The sequence below is a fragment of the Catharus ustulatus genome, chromosome 7 (genome assembly GCF_009819885.2).
Source record: "Catharus ustulatus isolate bCatUst1 chromosome 7, bCatUst1.pri.v2, whole genome shotgun sequence".
NCBI classification, from domain to species: domain Eukaryota; kingdom Metazoa; phylum Chordata; class Aves; order Passeriformes; family Turdidae; genus Catharus; species Catharus ustulatus.
The window spans coordinates 40,267,640-40,290,955 of record NC_046227.1 but is presented as its reverse complement, the minus strand read 5'-3'; the positions used below and the strand labels follow the sequence as shown (position 1 = coordinate 40,290,955).

Sequence of the window (23,316 nt, the reverse complement as noted above, 5' to 3'; positions counted from 1 at the left end):
GATTTTTTCAGTATCTCAGCAGAAATGGAATAATGGATATCTCAAGGGACAATTTCAGCTTCAGTGCAAAAATAGGAGTGGGTGACTTCTATGAAGCCAGAGATGGACCGCAGGTATCCACTTTTTAAAAAGTAAAGTTTTTGATCCAAGGAGCATTAACTTAAGTTTAGGTGAAGTATTTTTTGCTACAGTCTGAAGCATTACTTGTTTTTAGCTAATTATTTCTAAAAGCTGCACATGTTCTTAACAGTAGTTAGACAGACGTGGAGTACTTCATGCTGGGCTGGGTTGAGAACTGCTCCCTTCAGTGGCTTTGCTCCGAGGGTGCTTCAGTGATCAGATCTGAGCCTGGCTTGGTCTAGTTTGAAAACTCAGAGCTAAGTGTTTTATCTTAGCATTCAGGTATTTCTAACTTAAAACTTTGTTTCTTCTTTTATTGTATACAGCCTCATATCAATAGTAATTTACATGTCGACATTAAATCCTACTCTGTTAGTGTGTTCGTGTGCATATGTATGTGTTAATATGTGTGTTTATATATATATGTAAATTGCATGTTTATATACAATTGTCTCCTTTATCAAGAATACTGTCTGAGCATCGTGAGGTGTAACGTTTTTACAGAGGGGGATGCAGAACTATACCAGTTATGCTTTTCAGTGGTAAAATTGTTCGATGGTATGTAGATATACCATACCAGGATAAGTAAAAGGAAAATTTGAAGGAAATTGTTATTTTGTTTGTGCCATGCTGTGTTACTGTATTTTGGCCATGTTACCATTTCTTCAGGATGTGCATGAAAATTTTTCGACTTTTCTCAGTTGCTTCTTTAAAAGTTAAGTGTTCTGAACATGTTACTAGCTCTCAACAGGCTTGAGTTCAGGCTTGAATTTAGCCTTATGTTCGTGTAATACCTTGTAGAAACATGTAATGTTTGTGTGGTATAGATTTGAAAGCATTGAAGACTGAATTCATAGTAAACAACTACTTCTAGGTGGTACTTCCTGGCTTAAGACTAAAACATTGATAAACTTGCTTAATGTTTGGCCTTCAACAGTTACAAGTTCCTGTAATTATTAACTTCATCATGTACCTGCATGTCTTGACTGTAATAATTCATTTTATTGTGATGTAATGTAATGGCATGGTATCTGCTCTTTTTTTGCCGAGTTCTCTTTTCTGTGTCTCTTGCCTGTATTATTCATTAATCTTGTCTCCTTCTTTAGTTATATCTGTCTTCTCCCTTAGTTGATTTTCAGTTTGCCCTGTTCTATAAAACTTGAGAATGAAGGCAGTGTGAGGGGCAGATTTCTACAGGCAAGGCTGGCAATGTGAGCATTAGTTTGTAGTACATATCACCACAGAACTTGGTACTGATGCGGTTTTTGATAGGTTCCACTGAGGCTTGGGTAGTACAAAGGAGAAGTTTTCTTACTACAAAAGAGACTGAGGGCAGCTGTGTTAGATGTGCTAAGATGTGTATTGCATTTTATGTGTGAATGAGAAGTTACAAAACAGCTCAAACTCAGGCTGATAATATTGCCTAGTGAAACAGTGTGTGATACTGATACTTTATAAAAAGAGCTTACACCCTCTTTACTAAAGTTTTTTGAATCATGCAGATTCAAAATAATATATCATAATCATATCTTCATGGATGTCTGGATGTAATTCCAGAAATTTTATTTCTACTTTCATGGTAATTTCAATTATTCTATATAGCCTTTAGTGATTATTCTTCCCTTCCTTCATTATACATTTCTGTCATCTTTTGAGATATGCAACTTATGCTAGGCTGAGATTCACACAGCTCTAAGATGAAACAAGATATTGAAGAAAATTATCTTAAGGCTAAATCAGTATTATTAAAGATTTATCTATTGCAAGACAAAAGTACATGGATTACCTGCTTGTGTTAGTACCTGTGTTTCTCTCTTGTAGTATGCAAACCACCAAATATTATGGGTTATTCAAAGCAGTGTTTGAATGCTGTAACAGAACCATGTCTGGCAGAAGTGGGCCACAAAGGAGTAGGATTAGAATGACTCAAGTTTGGCAAATGTGAAAATTCATTTCAGGTTTCAACTGCTGTGATTTAGGAAGATTATTATGAATGTGATTTGGGGTGATGGAATAGACGTGTCCTCATGAGCTTAACAAATATGTACAGGAGTCTGTCCTGTTCTGAGTTCTGCAATGCAGTTTGGAAACCTATGTTGTTAACTCTTCCCCCACAAATCTAATCTGAAATTTAGGTGGATTTTTGCTTCATGCAAAGTGCCTATAGTTCTGTTCATTAGCTTGGATTAACAGGATTTGTACTTGATCCTGCTTTCATGCATGGTTGTCTGGTGTCTTTCTGGCAAATGTCCTGATGGCAGTACAGTACTGCGGTACATGGTAGATGCTTGAAGGTGAGAAACTGAATAGAATTATTATTTTGATTAGTTTGAACGCTAACACAACATTTCACAGTGTTATTCCTATTTTTTTCTCTAATATTTGAGTAACAAAGCTTCAATTTTATGGAAGCCTGTGATTCTCTGATGTTAGGGCACAACCCCTATATTTTATCTTTGAAATATCAAAACCCCAGAATATCAGACTGTACATTCCTTTAATAGAAATGTATTTTGTGTTAGATTTTAAAAGTTGTTAGAGCACAAAATATAGGTGATCAGTCACATCTTGCTTAGCCCTCAGTGGCTTTGTTCTGGACTATTTTTGTCTTGTCCTCTCTTAAACTTGTGGAAAATTGTGCATTCATGATATCCTTTGACCAGACATAAGCAGTCTTCTCCCATCCCTTGAAACGCATGCTCCTTTTGCTTCCTGAGCCATTATTCACTTAATTTGATGACCTCTAGTTTCTCTCTCAGGCAGTAGTAGGATAATGTAATACTCGGCATGGTCCCTGATACTAATGATCTGGTAGACCTCTTACTTTTCTGTGATGTGTATTTATTATTGTTAGTATCATTAACTGCAGAAAATACAAATACAGGGCAAGAGCAATCTCCATTGTTGTTCTTTTTGAAGAAAAGGTGCTTTTTACAGGTACTTTTTAAACTATGGCTGCTTCTCCTCCTTTTCTATGATTTCTGTTTTTCCTCCCCTGGCGCGTACATCTTACAAGATTAGGTTTTCTAGGTTGGAAGTTGGTGCAGGTAGTAAGTGCAAGTATCAAATCTACCTGAACACACTGAACCTGTGATAAACTGAAATTCAAGAACTAGGCAGAAAAACAAAAGTTACACTTAAGTAGTACTCTTCTAGATAGTAAGAGAACTGACTTCTAGACACATGGTAGAGGTGAATTATTTTGGATTACAAAGCCATTCGGGGTGGTGCATGACAATGTGGTACACATTGATGATATGGTCCTGGTTCTGATCAGCACATTTTCAGAACATAATTAATAACAAAGCCCTTTGGAATGTGTGCAAACCAAGTGTGACTTGTACTCTGGGGATGGTCTTAACTGAGGGTGATTCAGACTTCAGAAAAGTATCTTTGCAGATACTGATAACTCCTTTGAAATCTGAATGTCTCATTAACAAACTGCTGTTTCCTTTGCTGAAGTTATGCAAAACCTTTGTAATTGTGAGGAATGAGCAGAAATAATTAAAAAACAAATTACAAGAATAAGCATAAATAATTCATGTTGTGGTATAATAAATTGGATTTTAGGGTTTATGTACATATAAATGTGAAAATGGAAGCATTCCAAATGACTTTTTTTCTGAACTGATATTTTTCACAAACCTATTTTAGGCAAGTTGCGAAAAAGTCCTGAAGGGTGCTTAGCTTGCAGTTTTTTCCCTACATTTCTCAAAAACTTGGGGAAATGGTAAAAGATGTTAAAATTTTGAAATACTGGTGTTCAATGAAACAGGATCACCTAAATGTGGTACTCTCTTTCTGCTCAGTAGATGCAATAAACTTTACTTTTTAGTAACCAGTTGAAGTAAAGTTATTCTTTCCTGAAGATTACCTTGAGTGTTTTTATTAACGAAGTATTTTAGAATCTGCTTTCATGATGCCAGAAAATATGTGTGTGCTTTGGTTAGAGAATAGAGTTCACGTAAGTTTAGTTTAGGTACGTGGATGATTAGAACTTACTTTTCATTGGTTCAAGTTGGTGTAGAAACTGTTTTGCAGTGAATGAGGGGAGAACTCAGTTCTGCTAACTAAAACTTGAAGATTAAAATGCATCTGTGTTTTTTCAGCTCAGTTGTTGCGCTCTACAACACTCAAAAGCAATATTTGAAAATACAGTACTGCCTTTGCTTGTTATGTATGCCAGAATTTCTGTAAACACGCTCTATTGGAAGACAGCGCCTCATAGCTTCACACATGTTTTCATTCATGTGGAGCAGTGGATTATGTGAAAGCAGAATACTTGTTCTTGAGTTTATATAATAAGGATGAATCTGTTTTGACTTTTAGAAAGGGTTGAACAATTTTATTTGATGAGAAATAATTAAAAATAACACAGTAATGGCATATCTACTAGGTAAAAACTTAGTATATGCTTGAATAGTCTTCAAAGTCCTTCCTAGTGGTAGAATTGACAAAAGTTCTCAGTGATAGTCTCTCAACACATAGCTTCTGTGCTTCACCAGGAAATTGTCCTGCCCAAATAATACACCACAGCCCTTGCATATTTAGTATCTACAGCTCATCTTAGATTTCAGGTTATTTTAATCTGTGTTTGTAATAGCTCTTGTGAAATGTGTCAATTAAAAGGGTGTGCAGTGGTGTCTTCTGAAGGAAGAGGAAGTCATTCCCCGTATCAGAGCTATGGAAGGGCGTAGAGGACGACCCCCAAATCCCGACAGACAGCACTCCAGGGAGGAGTTGAGGAGCAGACGCCGCAAGGGCCGACCTCCCAATGTTGGAAGTGGTGAATTTCTGGACAATACTGACACAAAGCTTCTGAGAAAGCTCCAGGCTCAAGGTAGGAGGTCTGCCTATTTTCACAAAGAGAGAATGTTGGTATATTAAGAGTTAATGTTTTTGCTATAGGAGAGTGATTTGTCTAGCTAGGATATTAGTATACAGAATTTTATTTTGGATATTTGTTACATGCTCTTACTGAAGACTTTTGGAAGATCAGTAAATAGTTCATCAGTAGCTAGATTTGAAAGAAGGAAGTGCATGGGTACAGACATGTCTAAAAACTCTCTCTGTTGTTACTGTACCAGAAGCTGATTTTGGGGAGTTCTATCATGCAGGTCCTGGACCTCAGTCCTTTGAAAAGCAAGCTGAATTCAACCTCCAGAAAATCCTTCCTACAGCTTTCTATCAGTACGTCCAAGAGCAGTTAATTCAAATTTCAGAAATGCTGTCACAGAGTAGTAGAATGCTTCAGGAGGTTACTAATTAACACAAGAATGGCTGACTTTAGGTAGCCAAAGGAAAGAGTGTGCTCTTGCTTCATTGTGAAAAAAGGATTTAGAAATTACATGAGGTGACTTCTAAGTAAAACTAATTCCATGCTTTCTGAATAAAATGTTGATTTAGTAGTTTTGAAACAATGTTGTCTGCTTTAAAAAGAAAGAAAAAAATGGTTTTAAAATTAACCAGCATTATTGGCACGATTCTGTCACTTAATAAATATTTTTTTCCTCCAAAACCATTATTTATTTTATGTAGAAAGTATCCATGTTCATTTGCACTGTTGATGCAGTTGCTGATACATGATGTGCCATTAATGATGGTTCAGTGTGTGCAAATCAAATCCTCTGTTTGCTCTTTCTTTACAATGTGCAAATGTCTGGAACATTAACTGTGTCTTTATTGTTGGACAGCACTGTTTTTATGAAATTATTATTTTCTTTTTGTAACAGAAATAGCTAGGCAAGCAGCACAAATAAAGTTACTGAGAAAGCTTCAGAAGCAGGAACAAGCGCGAGCTGCCAAAGAAGCAAAAAAACAGCAAGGTAGGTGTTGTGCAAGTTTGTGAATGCTAGGGAATTTGAAAAGTGTTTATGAAAAGTTACTTGTCCTTTGCCACGTTCTGCTGATACTGTTTGCTTTTGTTTGTTAGCTATTATGGCAGCTGAAGAAAAGCGAAAGCAAAAGGAGCAGATAAAGATAATGAAGCAACAGGTAAACTATAATTGCAATTGCTAAATAAGCTCTTTAAATGATGTTTTAAATATTTAGTAGATTAATAAGTATGCTGATTATGAAGTGTATGTTTTAAATCTAGTTTTAAAGAGCACAGAGTGTATATTACTTGCGGTTCTAAACTCTGTTCAATCCACCACTAGCCCGTGTCCCCAGGTACCACATCAACACAACTTTCAAATCCCTCCAGGGACAGTGACTTCACTGCTGCCCTGAGCAGCGTGTGCCAGATAGGCAGCCCTTTCCGTGAAGAAATGTTACCTAATATCCAAGTTAAACCTCCCTTTGTACAATTTGAGGCCATTTCCTCTTGTCCTGTCCCTTGTTCCCTGGAAGCAGAACCTCGCTTGGCTCCACCTGCCTGTCAGGGAGTTAAAGAAAGTGAGAAGGTCTCCCTGAGCCTCCTTTTTTTCTGAGCTGAGCCCCTTCCCTAGTTCCCTCAACTGTTCCTGGTATTCCAGCCCCTTCCCCAGCTCTATTGCCCTTCTTCTCTGGACATGCCCCAGCCCATCAATCAATGCCTGTACATGGTCTCAGCATCCCAACACTGGGAAAAAGTACTAATATTAGTTTACCTCTAAGTGACATGGGGAGAAGACAGAGGTGCTGCTTGTCACTATAGGGAGAAAACTTATGTGGCCAAAGCTCAGTTGAAGTTTGAGCTGCCAGAAGTATGGGACATAATGGAAAAGATTTTAAATATATTAATGGCAACCCAGTGTGTGTTTATAAATTGGGAAATGAGGGACTGAAGAGCAGGAAGGGGTGTGGGGTCCTGGTTGATGGCAAGTTGGGTATCAGCCAGCAGTGGAGCAGTGGAGATTTTCAACAGCAGCCTGGACATGGTTCTGAATAACTGGTTCTAGGTGACCCTTCTGTGGCAGGGGGGTGGGGACGAGGTGACTTCCAGATGTCCCTCCCAGTCTCAACCAGTCTGCACTTTTGTAGGTCATGACAGTTTTGATGTGTCCACTTCTCAGTGCAACCCATACTTATTAAAGAAAAGGAACACACTATGATTTTCAAGTGGCCCTTGCATTCAGAGGGTCCAGGAAGCAGGGTTTTAAATTGTCAAATATATCAAATCCAGACCTTGTTTGTCATCATCATATTCCTTCTTGATGTGTGACCTGATAAAACTCATGATTTCAATGTGCAGAGTACTTCCTCTCTGATACAGTTCTTTGTTGTGATCTCTGCTGAAAAGTTTGGTCTCTATTAACTCTAACCTTTATGGAGTTGAGAGGATGTAGCACATGCTTTCAACTTTCCACTGTTTTGTTTTAAAATATAATGGGGATAATAGAGGTTTGAGGTCCATGCTGTGAGCTTCACATGGTGGAAAAAGTTCAGCAGTGTCTGAACAAGGCCTCTGAATTAATTTTCTTGATAAAGTTGTATTGTGTTGGACTTTTCAACAGTTTAAGCAGCTGGTAGGATTTGCCTGGAGTTTATAAGACTTCATGGATTGGAGCTCTATTTGTCAGAAAACTTTGTATGTCTTTCTCATCTGTGATTGCTCTTTTACTGTTAAATATTTTAGATTATCTTTTCTTAGGAGCTTGGTTTTGGTTTTGAGTTATTTTTCAATAAAGTAGATATATCGTTATGTGTTCTCCATAGACTAAAATTTTAGAGTGGTCTGTGTTCTGAGAGTCTCAGGCCAGCTCACAAGAAAACAATGTGTTCTGTACAGATGGGCTTTACCCTCACTGTTGGGAAAGTGTCTGCTGTTCCTGAGAAGTTCATTGAGCTCCTTTTAAAGTTTCTGATCTAGACTTCCCCCTGCTTGCAGGGCTATTCCATGGTCTGGGTTTTGTTATTAAAACTTCAGAGCAGGTCCAGCTGGATGTAGGCACTTTTCTTCAAAATGGTCCTTCTTAGTCACTGTGGCTCAGTCAGCTCTTTTGAGATAATGAAATATTAAATAATGTACTAGTGAATTTTTAGTAGCGAATTTAGCAGACAAACCTAGGCAGCACAGGTAGTGTGAAATGATTTGCAATGATTACATTTCTCCATCAAAGTGATAAGACTTTGTTCAGATTTTAGAATTAATTCATCAAGAAGAATAAATTAGAATGTGGTTGCCCAGCATCTGTCTGTGAAGTACATAACTAGATCATTTTCTTCTCACCATGATGAAACATGCTTGAATGTGTTGTAGTTCCCCTGGTTCCTGTTCCAGTTACTTCCTTTGTTGCATCATGTATGCAGTTGCATCCCCTAAACTACATATTAAGGCTTCCAAAGTTAGCATCATTTGCCTGAGTGCTTTAAAAGTCTGGAGAAAGTGAAGTGTACTTAACTGAGCATGCTAGCCAGGTTGCATGATGTGAGTGTTCCTGGCTGACAGAGCACGGGCTTTGGGTTTTGCGGAGCTGAGCTCTGTGTGCTGCCCATGGGACCACAGTGGTCTGAGAGAGGCTGCAAGAGCTGAGGCACAAACAGTGCTTGGGCAGATCTCTCTCTTTCTTGGTCAGACTGTCACAGATTTCATGGCATAGCTCACCCTTCTGTTAATTCCTAACTAGCTCCACCTTTGTCAGTTGGAATTTGAAGTCTCTAGCTTCCTTGCTTGGTCATTAATCTGGTCCCCTTGAGGGTATTGAAAAAAAAAAACCAAAACAAAACTTTGACAACTTAAACATGAGCACCTATGCATAACTAGGTGTGACTTCCTTCAGGGTTATACCAGACATCTAATCCTAGTAAAATTTCTAAACATACAGGAACAGTTGACTGAAATGGGTGAAACTCAATAACAAAAATAATATTTGTTTTCAATAATAAAAAAGTATGTATAAGTTCTGTCATTTTTCAAATATAAAAATAAATTTCCTTTAAATATTATTTTTTAAGAAATAACTTTCTTACCCTTGTAGGAAAAAATTAAACGAATCCAGCAAATTAGAATGGAGAAAGAACTTCGAGCTCAACAAATCCTAGAGGTAAAAATACTGGCTCAAATGGGATTTTTCTGTTGCCATTTAAAGAATGTTGTATTTTAGTAGTCACACATAGTTAGGAATGGAACTAAGTATAGCAGTTCTAGCAACCTTGATTTCCAAAGACCAGTTCAAAAATGTATCTTAAATTATTTTTCTTTTAAGATTAACACTAACTGTGATCCATAATCTTAAAAGTATTCACACTTGGACTCACGATTTTCTATCAGCATAGTCTTGTGTGTACTTAAGTTAACAGCAGAGCAATTCCTTTGTTAGAGAACAAGTTCGCAGCAGTAGGATATTGAAACAATATAATGCTCTGCTCTACAAGAAGTGCAATGGGTTTAAAAATAGTATGTCTGAGTAGAGCATTCTTCTAGCAAAGACCTGGAAGTGCGCCTTATAATTCGGTGCGCCTTACTGTCGTGAAAATACTGTAATAATAATCTCTTTGCCACTTACATTGTTTCTGTGGGTACTTGCTTTCTTAAAATAGCCAGGTGAAGCAATTTTGAGTGGGACTTGAAATTCTGGTTTAATTTTTATAAAGTAACTGAAATGTGAATTGATTGCCTGTGAAAGCTGCATCAGGGATTTCTTGCAATGTACACAATAAGTGATGATTTTCTTAACTTTTAAAGGTACATAACCTTGCTTCTAGTCAGATTATTTTCAGGTTGTGATGGTGCTGTTGCGTGACCTGTTTTGTATGTACAGGCAAAAAAGAAAAAGAAGGAAGAAGCAGCAAATGCCAAATTACTGGAAGCGGAAAAACGAATAAAGGTTAGTTTGGAGGAGCTCCAAAAACAAGAACTGTGTTATTGTACATAATGTATGTTGATATATAAAAGCAATAAATTTGAGAGACTATTCATCAGTAATTAAGTTGTACATAGAGACAGGAAATAATAACATGTATATATGGTTATAAAAAGACATGAAGCATATGCAGAGGAGTTTGTTTATGTGTGACATAGGCACAAAAGTATCTAGAGACTGGCACTTTATATGCCATTATCATAGTTTGCAGAACAAAATGTTTGTGCAGTAACGTTATTCACAATATTCTTTTAAGCATAGTGTATTGAAAAACAATGTTGTTTCTCAGCGGGCATTGTCTTTTCTAGGCTGTTATGCATGCAACACTACAGAACTCTTTTACAAATACTGGAAAATAGTGTGTGTGTGTGTATAGGTAATTCTATTGCTGCTTCAGCATTCTAGGTGTGTTCTAACATGGAAGTCCCAACTCACCAGTTTTACTGTCATGTATGCTGTGTGTACTTCTCTCTTCATCTGAGTTAGAATTGAACTCAGATGTACTGTTTTAGTGTGGCAGAACTGTGCAATTTGGTAAGAAAATTTTGATGTTTTAAATACATTTTTGTTCTTCTGTTGAAGGAGAAAGAGATGAGAAGGCAGCAGGCTGTTCTTCTGAAGCACCAGGTTGGTATAAGTTTGACTGACAACACAGACAGAATGCCAATTGTCAGCTACCTCTTTCAGTTGTATGGGGGGGTGGAGTCCTCAAAATATGCCCTTTTTAAATTTCTGGGTTTGATTCCTGCACAGATATTCTTTTGCCTTACAATTTTTTGCTTTGCTTTGGTATTGGGGTCTTTTGGGGGATTATAAATTGGTTTTATGACTTTGTGATTTCTGTTTCATAATGTTGTGCCAACTCTTTCTACCAGGAGTTGGAGAGGCATAGACTAGATATGGTATGGGTATGTTTATTTTTGTACATCTAACACCGCATTGTGATTTGGTTGTGATATGGTTGTCATAGCAATGCATAAAATGTAGCACTGGCTGCTGTCATATTACATACTGCTGCATGGCTTTACAGCACAGTGCATTGCATACATCTGCTTGTCTTGTCTGTTAAGGAAAAAAAGACATGTTTTGAACATGTGTATAAATTGAATGTGGCAAAACTAAATGTGATTTTTGACCAGGGATCTATATTACTGATGTCCCAGTAAAAATTTGACTAGTATATAAAATCAGGGATTGATACAAAATTAATCGGTAGTCACTTGGATGATCTCTGCAAGTCTTGTCCCTTTCACTGGGAATGAATCCAGACATTTTAAATACAATTTGAATTAACCTGTTTTAGAAATCAGAGTGATGTCTCCCCCTTGTAAGATACTGAGGAAATTAGGTTTCAGCTGGTGATAAATACATAGTGTTAGAAGTACACAATGAAATATTAGAATGCAGTCCTAACCCCACCAACCAGATGATAAAATTCCTATAGCCTTTACTGGGGCCAAGATTTGTTAAGGCAAAACCCCTGTACTTAGTGCCCTAGAATACTGCTCCTTAATGCATTTGAAGCTACTGACATAATTTAGTGAGGGACAGGCACCAGTAAATGCAAGTGTTGTTGCGTACATATATATGCACCACCACTGGCTTGAGTAAAACTGATCTAGAGCTGATAAAATCAATCACGTTAATTTGTTGCTTGGTTGCAAAAATGTTAATATTTGCAATGTTTGAAAAAGACCAGTTTAAAATTTCTACTGAATTGGCTATTGAAGAAGTAAATTGCAAGTTCCATCATAGCAGATGTAAGGTAACTGACCTGTTCCAGCCAACCATTATGCTTTTTGTTCTGCCAGCTTATGAAGGAGCATCACAACTGACCATAAGTAAATCTGTATGCTTCTTTTTTACACTGTCTCCATGTTCATTGCTTTACCTTTTTGCTTTTGATTGTTCTTGTATTTGCTTTCTAAACCTGAACTAAAACATGCACAGACTTGGCCATTCTTGTCTTATATTTAGTATTTACTGTGACTTGTCTATTAATGCTAAATTTGTTATTCGGCTTTTTTACTGATTTGAAAATGTGGTTTAGTTTGGTTCTAATATTACTTGCTTCAATAGGAACGAGAACGGAGGAGACAACATATGATGCTTATGAAAGCCATGGAAGCGCGTAAAAAAGCCGAAGTGAGTATTAACCTCTGAAAGTTTGAAGTTTTCATGGTTTCATTCTGCAGTCATCTGTAGAAGAGGAGTGTCTTTTTATGTTATGTATAATTTAATTGGTGTACATTGCAGCAGTAGGATAAGAAGAATTAGTCACAAATTGAAATACAGGAAATTCTGTTTCAACTTAAAAAAACTTTTTTCCTTGGAGGGAGATGGTTGTACACTGGCAGAGATTGCCGAGTTTTGAGAGTTCTGGATGTTCTTGAGAGGAAACATAAGTAAAATACAACCCCCCCCCAATTGCTGATTTACTTTTTGTTTTATGTTGTATGTATTTTTATATCCTGAGAGTTTTGTAAATAAAGTGCAGGTAATGAACATACTGAAATAAGATATCCATCATTATTGCAAGTAGTTGTTAAGGAAATTAAAGCTTTTCTCTAGGATGTATTTACAAATTTCAGTAAAAGTGACTGACCAAACCCAAAAGAACCTGAATAATACTTCAGTGCAAGGAAATAGAGGAAGATTATATGCTAAGCACCCTTTCTACTGTTGGAAATCAGAATCCCAAGCTAAACGGTCATTAAGTCTGATCCACTACCTAAGAATATCTAACTATATTCTCACTCTAATAGAAATAGAACAGTGTTTATTTCAACCAGTAAAAGTAAACTTTAAATAGATTTATGAAATGTAGTGCAGCTAAAGTTTTTGGTTTTAATCACAACTGTAAATTATTAAGTTGCCACATAAATATCCATATATGCATCTCTTGTTTTCTCCTGTGGTAGATTGTTTCGAATTGGCAAAAACAAGTAGGCAACGCCAGTTGGCCTTGAGGCATTGACATATGCTAAAATAAATGAACTGTTTTCAAAAAGCAAATCAGAGGGCATTTCCCATTTTAAAATCCAGTTAGGGATTTAGCGTGCTGCTTTAGTGTATTGTGATTTTTCCGTACAAGATGTCTTTTATGAACTCAGTGTAGATGAAGAGGCCCTGCGTTGGCAGTAGAGAGGATGCTTACACAGCTGTAGAGCAGCAAGCAGGTGGGCAGAGGGGTAGTTCTGAATGTCACTGCTTTTTTTTCTGCCAGTGTAAATTTACTGGTCCAAATATGTTCTTTGTGTCTAATGTGAAACACAATGTTGCATAAAATCCACTAAGGACTGTAGTAGTGGAAGTCATGATCTCTGTGGACTCACAGTGGTTAGCCACAGGTGTCACTAGTGGTCTGGTAATACTCTGTATAGAATCAAAAGGAAGAATAAAAAGTCACAGGGCCTGCCAGAGCTCTACAGAGAAGTCAGTGGTTAATACTGATCTACAAATGCAGCCGAACGTTGGCTTAGTACTGCCCATTCTCTCATTGTGGCAAACTAGAGTGGTAGTAAATGGAAGAGACTAGAGTGACCTCTTAGACTAACAGAATAGTAGGGAGTGGTTCTGAGTAATGGAAAGCATCTTGACTTGGTTCTTTAGCCCTTCTGTGTCCACAGGTGAAAAGGACATACAGCATCTTCAACTTTGTATTGTATCAGGTCCTTAGTGGTGGCACGCACACATACACATATGTTTGTTTACAGGCACAGTTCTGTGCTCTTAGCAGGTGATGTTGATATGTGGCAGATTCCATACATTTTACACTCAATAGTGGTTGCAAGTTTTGTCATCAGGACGGTGGATTGATGTTGAACATGTGGCAGCAGAACCTCTGTCACTGAGGGCGGGAAAGGCCACCCAGGTTCAGAGTGAGTCTTGGCATGTTGCAGACAGAGTTGATGTAGTATTGATGTGACTCCACTGTGGAGGGTATTGCAGAGACTAATAACAGATGTTTGGCTTCTCACTTGATGATCTATGTGTTCTTGTTGTGCATAGAGGACATAAAGGACGACATGTTCAGTTTCAGGTTGCATGCAGAGTGTATGATAATTCAATGCCAGAAGCTACCTGTGTTTGAAATGGTCACTTGTGTTTTATAAGGTATTCATATCTAGTTTATGTATTATGGGACTTTTTAAACATGTATTGTTCAGAGAGGCTTCTTGAGCCTGCTGTAGCAGGTGCAGTTTAACGATACAGGGGTGTAAGCAGACTTTTTGAAATTGGATGCCTTGTGTGGCAATTCTTTGCCATATTTTCACTCAGTTGTCTTTCTTAAATGGTAATTCAAAGAGTTTTTCTGTGCCAACATACTTGTAACCTGTGTCTGCATGGACAGGAGAGAAAAAAGTGAATCTTAGATTGCCTTACCAATTCAGTGGTTTTGTTCTAGTTTTCCCCTCCCCTTTACTTTAATGCAGGTTCCTTAATTGAGGTGGTGATTATTAAGGTTACAGAAATAGTGCTTTTCAAATTGTTTGATTGTTCCTTTGTAAGTCTAATATGTGGGGTTTATTTTTTTCCCTTTTAATTCTCTTAAGGAAAAAGAGCGGCTAAAGCAAGAGAAACGTGATGAAAAAAGATTAAATAAAGAACGTAAACTGGAACAGCGAAGATTGGAATTAGAAATGGCAAAGGAGCTAAAGAAGCCCAATGAAGATATGTGCTTAGCAGACCAGAAGGTGATCACAGCAACATAGACTTACTTTCTTGCTTCTTGTTTGTGTATATTACAATTCTGTCAATAACTTTTTTCTTGCAACCACTCTCAAAGCATTCAAGTTTTAATTGAGATAATTAGAGAACTACTTGAAATATATACAAATACAAGATACTGGAACACTACACAGTAGCATATGATTAGTTAATCAAAAGCTTTTTGTTTAGAAGAGGCCTGCTTCCCAAAAGCATTATTGCTTAAAAAAAATTCTTTACTTAAGTTATTTTTTACATCAAGAATATGCATCATGTCTCAGTACACAGGCACTAGATCATCATCTAGAGAACTCTCACAAGGTGTTGCTCAAAAAAAATTACTCTCCCAGTCGTTCAAGTTCTTAGTTCTTGTCTGTAAGGACTTGAGAGAAGCTTGGGTTCAAAGTCTCTGTTCCTGAGAAATCCCTTCCCTTTTTCCCCTAATTAAATTTACACATTTACCACATTTACAGTAATTTGGCTCAGAATAGATCCTTACAGTATCTCCTGGCCAAAAGAGAAGTATTTCTTAATCTCTCGCCTCCTGTAATTTGTGAAAAGTTAAACGTGTTTCAGCATTGAATGGACAAGGGATGTAGGTTCCCTATCGCCTGTACCTTCCAGCATTGTTACGCTGTAGGTCAGAAGGAAGTGTCAATCAATTTTCCCAGCTGTTATAAAAAAAATCTTCTTTTGAAATATGCTATTGAATCTTTCACTTTTTTTCATTTTCCAGCCTTTTCCAGAGCTGCCTCGCATCCCAGGCCTCATTCTTGATGGAAGCACGTTTTCGGATTGTCTCATGGTAGTGCAGTTCCTGCGTAACTTTGGTAAAGTTCTTGGCTTTGATGTGACCGTAGATGTTCCCTCCCTGAGTGTTCTTCAAGAGGGTTTGCTCAACATAGGGGACAGCATGGGAGAAGTACAAGACTTGCTTGTGAAACTTGTCTCTGCGGCTGTGTGCGATCCTGGACTTGGTACAGGATACAAGGTAAAAAGAGAATATCCATAGTAAAGACCCTGTTTATATGAATGCATTCTTCATAATGTGTCTCTGACACGTCTCATGGATTTCCTTTCTCTTTCCTAATTTCTTTTCTGCAGTGTCACGGTTCTAATGTTACTCCAAAATCTTGTGTCCCATCAGCCTTTCCATTTTCCAGACATGATATGTTTCTGTGCATTATCTCTACACGTAAACATACATCCCATTTTTATTTGGACCTTTTGCAGGGCACTGTCACATCTGTGGCTATGTCTTTTAACTCTGTCCATTCCTTTGTGTTTTTATCCTCATGTTACATTCTCAGTTAATCTTGCTATTTCTTTGCCTAAGGTCTGCTGTCTAGGTCACATCATCAAAACCCCAATTCATTCATGACTCTCTTTCTTACTGGCCTTCTTTTTCAAGCCAGTACAGCTTTTTTCCACTCCAGAGCTCCTTATAGAATCATTGTACAAAGCAGTAGTCATCAATTTTCATTGATGAAAAGACCATGCCTTTTTGCATGTAATCCATTTAATTATTACTAATACTATCTCTGTTTTTAAAAACTTAGAGGTGAAGACATTCTAATTTGTTACTGTATTTAAGATGTGCATTTGAATAGTTTCAAAGAATAATCTTGTTTGAAGTCCTTATGTAAAAATGCAAACAAAACCTTCTATAAACAATAATATAGCAAAGGAAAATAGTGGTTTTTAAACATAATTGTTTGAAATGTCTTTGTTCTTTTTAGGCTAAAACTATTCTTGGGGAACATTTACTGAACGTTGGTATCAATCGAGATAATGTGTCTGAGATTCTGCAGATTTTCATGGAGGCTCACTGTGGGCAAACAGAGCTGACAGAGAGCTTGAAGACAAAAGCTTTTCAGGCACATTCTCCAGCTCAGAAAGCATCGGTACTTGCTTTTCTGGTCAATGAGTTAGCATGCAGCAAAAGTGTAGTAAGGTAAGATTTTTCCCAAACAGCTGTGTGAAAATAAAATTAGAAAAATGATGTAATTCAGAAATACTATGTATTCACTATTCTGTTACAGGAAGACTACTTACATTCTTGTTACAATGAAACCTGAAATTGGTTGAGTTACTGTTTCTTACCTTTAGATACTGTTTATATGATGGAAGAATAGAACTTTTCCATGTTTGGTTGGTTCAAAGCTTGAACCAACATTTCTCTAGCAATTTTTGGAATTAAAGATGAGATTGATTGCAAAGAAATTTACTATGTATTATAGGGAATAACTTAAAAGTATTGTTCGAGGCTTCTGCAGTACAATGTTTTCCCCTTTTTCCTTTTGTTTTTGAAGATGTTTGCTGTGCAAATACTTTAAGTAGGGTCATAAGGTGAGGTGGCAGGCTTGATGTATCATCATATTAATTCAGGAAGATCTATGTTGCATTTGTGTTCACTGGTGTATAGCATTTCATAATTTTAAATCCCCTCTATGTTCAACAACTTGTCAAAACCCATCAATGTGCAATAAAAAGTTAGGAAAGTTTTGCCAGTTTCTGGGATGCCTGCTCTTCCCCAGACTGACTTTCTGTGATAAAGGTTTTCATCACTTAATTGAGCGCTGCTTTGTTTCCTGGTGTGTTCTGCTGGGTTTGGTACTCTATGCTGCAAAAGTTAACTAGGGCTGTGTAAGGCAGGAATGGAAGAGGTATTTCAGGTTTTCCAAAGCTGAAAAATAGCAGAAGTGGGCAGTACCAGTGCTGTGCATCAGCTGCTCAAGAAATTTCATGAGTATCAGTCAAATTCGTCATAGAAAGAAACGTCCTTTTGTTGCAGTTGATTGTTAGGTCCTATTTGTAGAAGTGATCACTCAGAACTTGAGCTTCTATATTTTGATCATAGAGACAACTATAATTGCTGAATTGTTGAGGCCAAGATGTCTCTGAAGTGGGATCTGCACCGAAGCCCTTTTTTTGGTTCTTCAGTTTCTGCAGTGGAAAGTGAATGTTGGATTGTAGATCCCAGGGATCCTAGGCAGAATACCTCGGATGGATCAGTAGTAACTGTTTTCTCAGCACAGGGCTACATGCTTTGTGGCAAAGACATTTGGAGGCTTGACCCTGAACTAGAACGATAAAAAGAAATGTTGAATGCCCTGCTTCTTGTGGAAAGAAAGCTGAGGCGATACTGGGGATAAAGGCTGACATAGGTACAGCAGTGTGCTACAATACCAGTATTGTGGTTTCCTAGCTTTAAAATGATGTATTTTGAATTTTAACAATTTCTCCAAGACAGTTATTTGAAGGAAAGTGTCTATACGTAAATGTCTGTCAGTAAAAAGATACTTAAGTTCACAGTTAATGGATTATTTTCATCTTTGACAGTGAAATTGATAAAAACATTGATTATATGTCAAACTTAAGGAGAGATAAATGGATGGTTGAAGGCAAACTTCGGAAGTAAGTTTTATTTCCTTAACTATTACAATATTTTGCTTTTTTGCATTTGTTCACATACACTGCTTTGTAGGGAATTGGTTCTAAGCACAAAATCAGCTGTTGAAGTTACAGGTTTATCATCAAATTAGTAATCAAAGTGCTTAATTAAGACAGATGGTGGATTTAGAATATTGCAACAACAGTCTTTTGCAGTCTATTAAAGATGCATGAGATTCAGAGGGTTAGCATCACTAAGAATTGGAGCAAAGTCAAGTCTGATTTTTTTATTCCTTGGAGGAAATGAAAAACTTTTTAATTGGAATATTAAAGGAGCCATAAAATTGCTATTGACATAATCAAAATTTATTTGGAGCTACTATGATTCCCAGTGTTCATTCTGAAAGGCATTTTAAGACAACGTGTTTTTCATACAACAATTGCCAATGGAATCTTGCTAATTTATGTTATCTTAGTGTTTCTCATCTGTCAATGTCACGTTGTTCCCTATAGCTAGGGATCGTATGTAGAATGCAAGCTTTGAGTTGTTTTTTATATTTTTTATGTTTAAGGTAAAATTGGAGCTTCTTAAGGGTTGTCAGTTTCATATTCACTGTTCTCCCATCCTACAAGACAAAATTCCATACAGCAACCATACTGACTCCCAACTGTCAGGAAGCTGGACGGCATAAAGTTCATGAATCACAGGGGGTAAAAGTGCATAGCCAGACTGCTTTTTTTTTTCCTTTGTCATCATTACCTCTTGCTAGGAACGGTAAATCCTTTCTTAGTCCTTGCTTTAGGTACTTTTGTTTCTAATCTTATGTCTCCATTTTTTCCCTTTAATGTATCTCAGAAGGAAGAAGGAAAGAAGTAAAGAAGAAGGACAAGAGGGAGGTAGAGGAAAAAATTAGACCAATAAATTCTCTACTAATACTGCAAATCCAAGTCTGCACAGAGTTGATGTATTTTAACCTTGAGGATAACCCAGATGCCTTTTTCCTGTCCTCATCTGTATCCCCTCTATGGGATATAGTTTAAAAAGTGTTTTCTGATGTAGCCAATTTACCATTAGTGAAATGGGACCCTTCCCTGTCCTTGTCTTCTTAGGATCTGCTTAGTCTTTCTCTCCCTCCATCAAACTGTAAGTACCTGTAGATGTAGGATCTTCCCTTTTCCTTATGATCTCTCATTTCTTCCTTATCTAGTGAGCATCATACCCTGAAGTCCCAAGCTCCTCCTCCTTGCTACAATAATTTCTCTCTTCCTGAGGGGTTTTTTCCCCTCAGGTGTGAATTTCGGGTTCCAACAGTGCTCTCCCTATTTTTGAGTGCAAGTATTGCAGCAGAGCTCAGAAATGTTGCTCTTCTGCTTTGAATTCACTGGGCTTGATTCATCTCTCTCAGTCTTTGATTCAAAATTTTTGAATTTTCCACTTTTTCTGATGAATTCCAAGAAGGTTCTAGAAGAGCCTTCTTCAATCAATTTTAAACAGTTCTGGGGCTTCTCTAAAAAAAAAAAAATCTGTATACTTCAGTCTTCTTTTTGCTGCTTTTTCTGCTTCCAGGCTTAATTCTTATATATTATCCTTACCCTCCATTCACATCTTGGTCTAATTTTTAAGCATCCCAGTCCCAAACAGTTTTGCATGGGAATACCTGTTGGTGGTATACTTGCTGTGTGATCAGCAGCTGTGACCTCTTTTCACTGCCTACAGACCTTTCCCCTGTGGCAAGTGTGTAGGGGATGATTAACAGAGGCTGAGGAATGGATTTATTTCATCTCCACCCGCTTGGCCAGTATTTGCTGTCGTTAATCTTCAAACCACTGTGTCCAGGCTGGCTGCAAGTATGTCCAAGGAGAATGAGAAAAGATTCTATCTGCATCATATGTGTTCAATGAAGGATGGGTTTTTTTGTTTGTTTGTTTGGTTGGTTGGTTTTTTGGGGTTTTTTTGGTGCTTAAAGTAATTTCACGAAATTGTGTTCTGAACTGCCTGGACTGTTTCTGCTTAGCTGGTGGTCAGTGAAAGGTTGCATCTAATTCCTTCTCTATCACATTTTGATATGAATCTTGCTACTCTCTTTTTTTGTAAAGGCACCTATCTTGTATGGTCAAGTAATCTTTCTTTGTGCTTTTTGTGTGACAGCTGTGGTCAGACTCTCACCTGAGATGATTTCTGTGATGTATTTTTTTTCAAAAAAACTGGATAATCAAAGTCTCAGCATCTCCTTTTCCATTACATGTCTTCTCTTTGGCGTCTCTTTTGTAGCCAGATCAACATAAAACAGAATAAAAATGAAATACAGTCTCTTAAAGAATTAGGTAATAATTCAGTTTTTTACAGGACTTGAAACAAGTTTCTCACTTCAAAGTGTTCTTTTAACATGCCAGTGCTATGGTATGCTCTGTAAGTTAAGTTCTTATGGTATGCTCTGTAAGTATAAGTTAATTTCTGTTGAATTAAAACCATTTCAACTCTAAATGATGATGGTATAACAAAAGCAGTGTCACTAAGGGGAGAAATCACACCCTGAGTTTGGGTAGAAGATGCTAATGCTGATTTGCCAAACTTTAATTTTTTGAGATGCAAGTTGAAGTATATTAGAAGTATATTGAAAGTACAATGTTCAGAATTTCTTTGCTTTGGTACTACCTAATACTTACATGCAAAAATTACATGGAAGGCTTGAAAACTAAGTCAGACAGTGAATTTTCCTTCTGTGATCTAGTAAGCATTATAGATCAGATTAGAGCAGTCTTAAGTCAATCATTTGGTTCTCTGATAGGCTACCTACTCTTTTTATAGGCCAGTGGACTTCATAATTCTCTTCACAGTTGGAGATGCAGGTTTGGTCCATACCTCAAAGTGAGAAAGAACAGTTTCCTAAGTGACTGTTTTCTTCCCTCTGTAAGCCATATGTGTAGGTAGCAACTGAAAAATGATTATGCTTCTTAAACATTTTTAAAGTTATGCTGGCATTGGTTTCTGCTTCTGCACTACTTTGAGTAGGGACTGCTGCTACCTTCTGCTTGTGAAGGAGAACATCTTTGTTCAAAGGAGAGCATCTTTGGTTCATTTGCATGCTTGGTACTTTGCACTATGGTGCAAGCTTCCTTTAGCGCTTGACAACATTGCATCTTTATTTTTGCTTTCAGCAAAAGTAGCCTCTTTTGTTTCTTCTGATTCCCTTTAGGTATGTGAAAGAGGTGTTTGCAGATCATTGAACATTCACTTGCCAGCTTTATTACTGAATTGTCTTCAAGATTATCTTGCTGTATGTAAATTAAAAAATCTAAAATCGTCCAGCGCTGAAGCAGTCAATCCAGTCATTGACTAGTGATTTTGGTAGTTGTTTCCTGTGTATTGGCAGGAATTTCCAGTCCACGTGAAGAGGCTTGAAGTTATCTTTGTAAAAAGGAAATTTGTTTTCTGAAAAACTTAATAGCTTGAGTGGTATTGGTGCTCAGTGAGAGTGAGGGTTTTTGCACCATACATGAAAATGTTACTTGCTTCCAAATTCACTGGCAGATCTGAGATTTTTGTAAAGATATTTTAAATCACTAAAACAGGTAAATGTCCACTTGATATGGAAAAAATATATGTATAAAACTTTATAAATTCTCCAGTGGATTAACCAGTGTGTAAAAACCCAGCCCAAAACAACAGCAACAACAAAACCGCACCAAAAAACGAAAGCCCAACAGTTTTCAAGTCCCCTTGATGATTTCTTGGCAAACAGTCTTTTTCTAAAAGAAGTGCTACTCCCAGTTGAACAGTGACACCTTCATTTCAGTCTGTGCTGTTGAGAACTGGCTCTGGTTAGCAGTGTTTTAGAAGGCTGGTCCATGTGTCAGTATTCCTGGAGCCAGTACTTGGACAGCACTCACTGCACTTATAGCCACTTGCTGTATGGAATATTGTTCTGTAGGATGGGAAGAGAGAGGAGTGCGACAAGGAAAAATTACGTCCTGGTAATTGTGTTTGTCGTTACCGTTCTGCTTTTCCCATCCTACCTTCTTCAGTCATCTCTTACAAAATCTTTGTCTTTTCTACACGTTTATGAATCTCTTCTAAGTCAGTTGCGTTTTTGGTCTGCGTGATAAGTGACTGGTTCAGCCTGGCTATTTACACCTCCTGTGGTTCAGCATGTTTGCCTGCAAGCTCCCTGATAGGTGGAACTGTAATTTTTGCTGTGTGGAATCTTGTCTTATAGGGGTTTTATAGAAGAAGGAGGTCTACTACAACCATAATAACTGGTATGTAAGTTTCCTTTTTTTTTCATAAAAGGAAAAATGACAGTTTGAGTAATCTTTTATAGTTGAGGTAACTAAATTCCCCAGAAAAAAAAGTATATATAAAAAGTTCAGGTAAAGGGCAAAAGTCAAATAATATTTAAAGTTCTTAAAAATCTGAAAAAGAAAAAAAAATAAACTGACCTTGCTGTTGCCATGCAATGTGTATAATTTCATACTTCCAAGTGAGGATTTTTGCCTTTTCCTCCCTGGCTCAGACACAGGTATTTCGTCATCATGTTCTTAACTGCATTAAATAAAACATAAAGAAGTTGAAATGGTTCTGTCTTCTACATCATCTTTCCTGACTTCTCAAAATCCGTCCTGTGTTTCATTTCTTCTGAACAGTTGCACAGTAAAATTGACCTAGGAGAACAAAGTCTATTCAGAATGGAACCACGAGTTGTAAGGGTTTTATAACCTCAGTTTTTCTGTTGACTAGTGACAATAAGTATTGAGAAAATACAGTATCATGATAGACCAGAAGCTCTAGTTTAAATCTGAAATGTATAATTTTCTTTCAATCTCATAAGAAGAGAGGTATGTTTATGCTACAGACATAATCCATCATTTCACCCTTTCTCATGTGTCCCAAGGCTTAGAATCATTCATGCCAAGAAAACTGGTAAAAGAGACGCTGTGGGCACTGGGGATGGAGGCGAGGAGCCCCATTCCTTGGAGGCCCCCACACCTGGCCGCAAGCGCCGGCGGAAGGGAGGCGACAGCGACTACGACGACGACGATGATGATGACAGTGACGATCAGGCAGATGAGGATGATGAGGATGAAGAGGACAAAGATGATAAAAAAGGAAAGAAGGCAGAAGTTTGTGAGGATGAGGTGGGGAATTGTCAGTATAGTGAAACATTATTTGCAAATAAGCTAAAACTTGTTTTCCTTCTGTTTTTCTGTAATATGACACTATTTCCCCAAAACATTGCCATAAAAAGGAGGGAAGAATAACTTACCTCCAGGGTTTTAAAATTTTTATTAGTTTTTATTATTTTGTTAA

The 23,316-nt window shown here is 37.3% G+C and overlaps 1 protein-coding gene across 13 annotated transcripts in view; it reads left to right on the top strand.

Moving 5' to 3' along the window:
• Nucleotides 1–23,316, top strand: part of BAZ2B (bromodomain adjacent to zinc finger domain 2B) — a 108,871-nt gene that overhangs the window by 69,390 nt on the left and 16,165 nt on the right. For 8 of the 13 annotated variants that reach the window (XM_033064111.1, XM_033064116.1, XM_033064108.1 and 5 more), the window contains exons 11-24: nucleotides 12–113; nucleotides 4,750–4,960; nucleotides 5,853–5,945; nucleotides 6,053–6,114; nucleotides 9,021–9,086; nucleotides 9,804–9,869; nucleotides 10,488–10,532; nucleotides 10,781–10,813; nucleotides 11,985–12,050; nucleotides 14,462–14,602; nucleotides 15,352–15,606; nucleotides 16,355–16,569; nucleotides 17,958–18,032; nucleotides 22,901–23,144. In XM_033064111.1, coding sequence (XP_032920002.1) covers nucleotides 12–113; nucleotides 4,750–4,960; nucleotides 5,853–5,945; nucleotides 6,053–6,114; nucleotides 9,021–9,086; nucleotides 9,804–9,869; nucleotides 10,488–10,532; nucleotides 10,781–10,813; nucleotides 11,985–12,050; nucleotides 14,462–14,602; nucleotides 15,352–15,606; nucleotides 16,355–16,569; nucleotides 17,958–18,032; nucleotides 22,901–23,144 — 1,674 coding nt within the window. The remainder of the gene's footprint in view (nucleotides 1–11; nucleotides 114–4,749; nucleotides 4,961–5,852; nucleotides 5,946–6,052; nucleotides 6,115–9,020; nucleotides 9,087–9,803; nucleotides 9,870–10,487; nucleotides 10,533–10,780; nucleotides 10,814–11,984; nucleotides 12,051–14,461; nucleotides 14,603–15,351; nucleotides 15,607–16,354; nucleotides 16,570–17,957; nucleotides 18,033–22,900; nucleotides 23,145–23,316) is intronic. The other 5 variants (XM_033064110.1, XM_033064109.1, XM_033064117.1 and 2 more) reach the window with 3 other exon arrangements.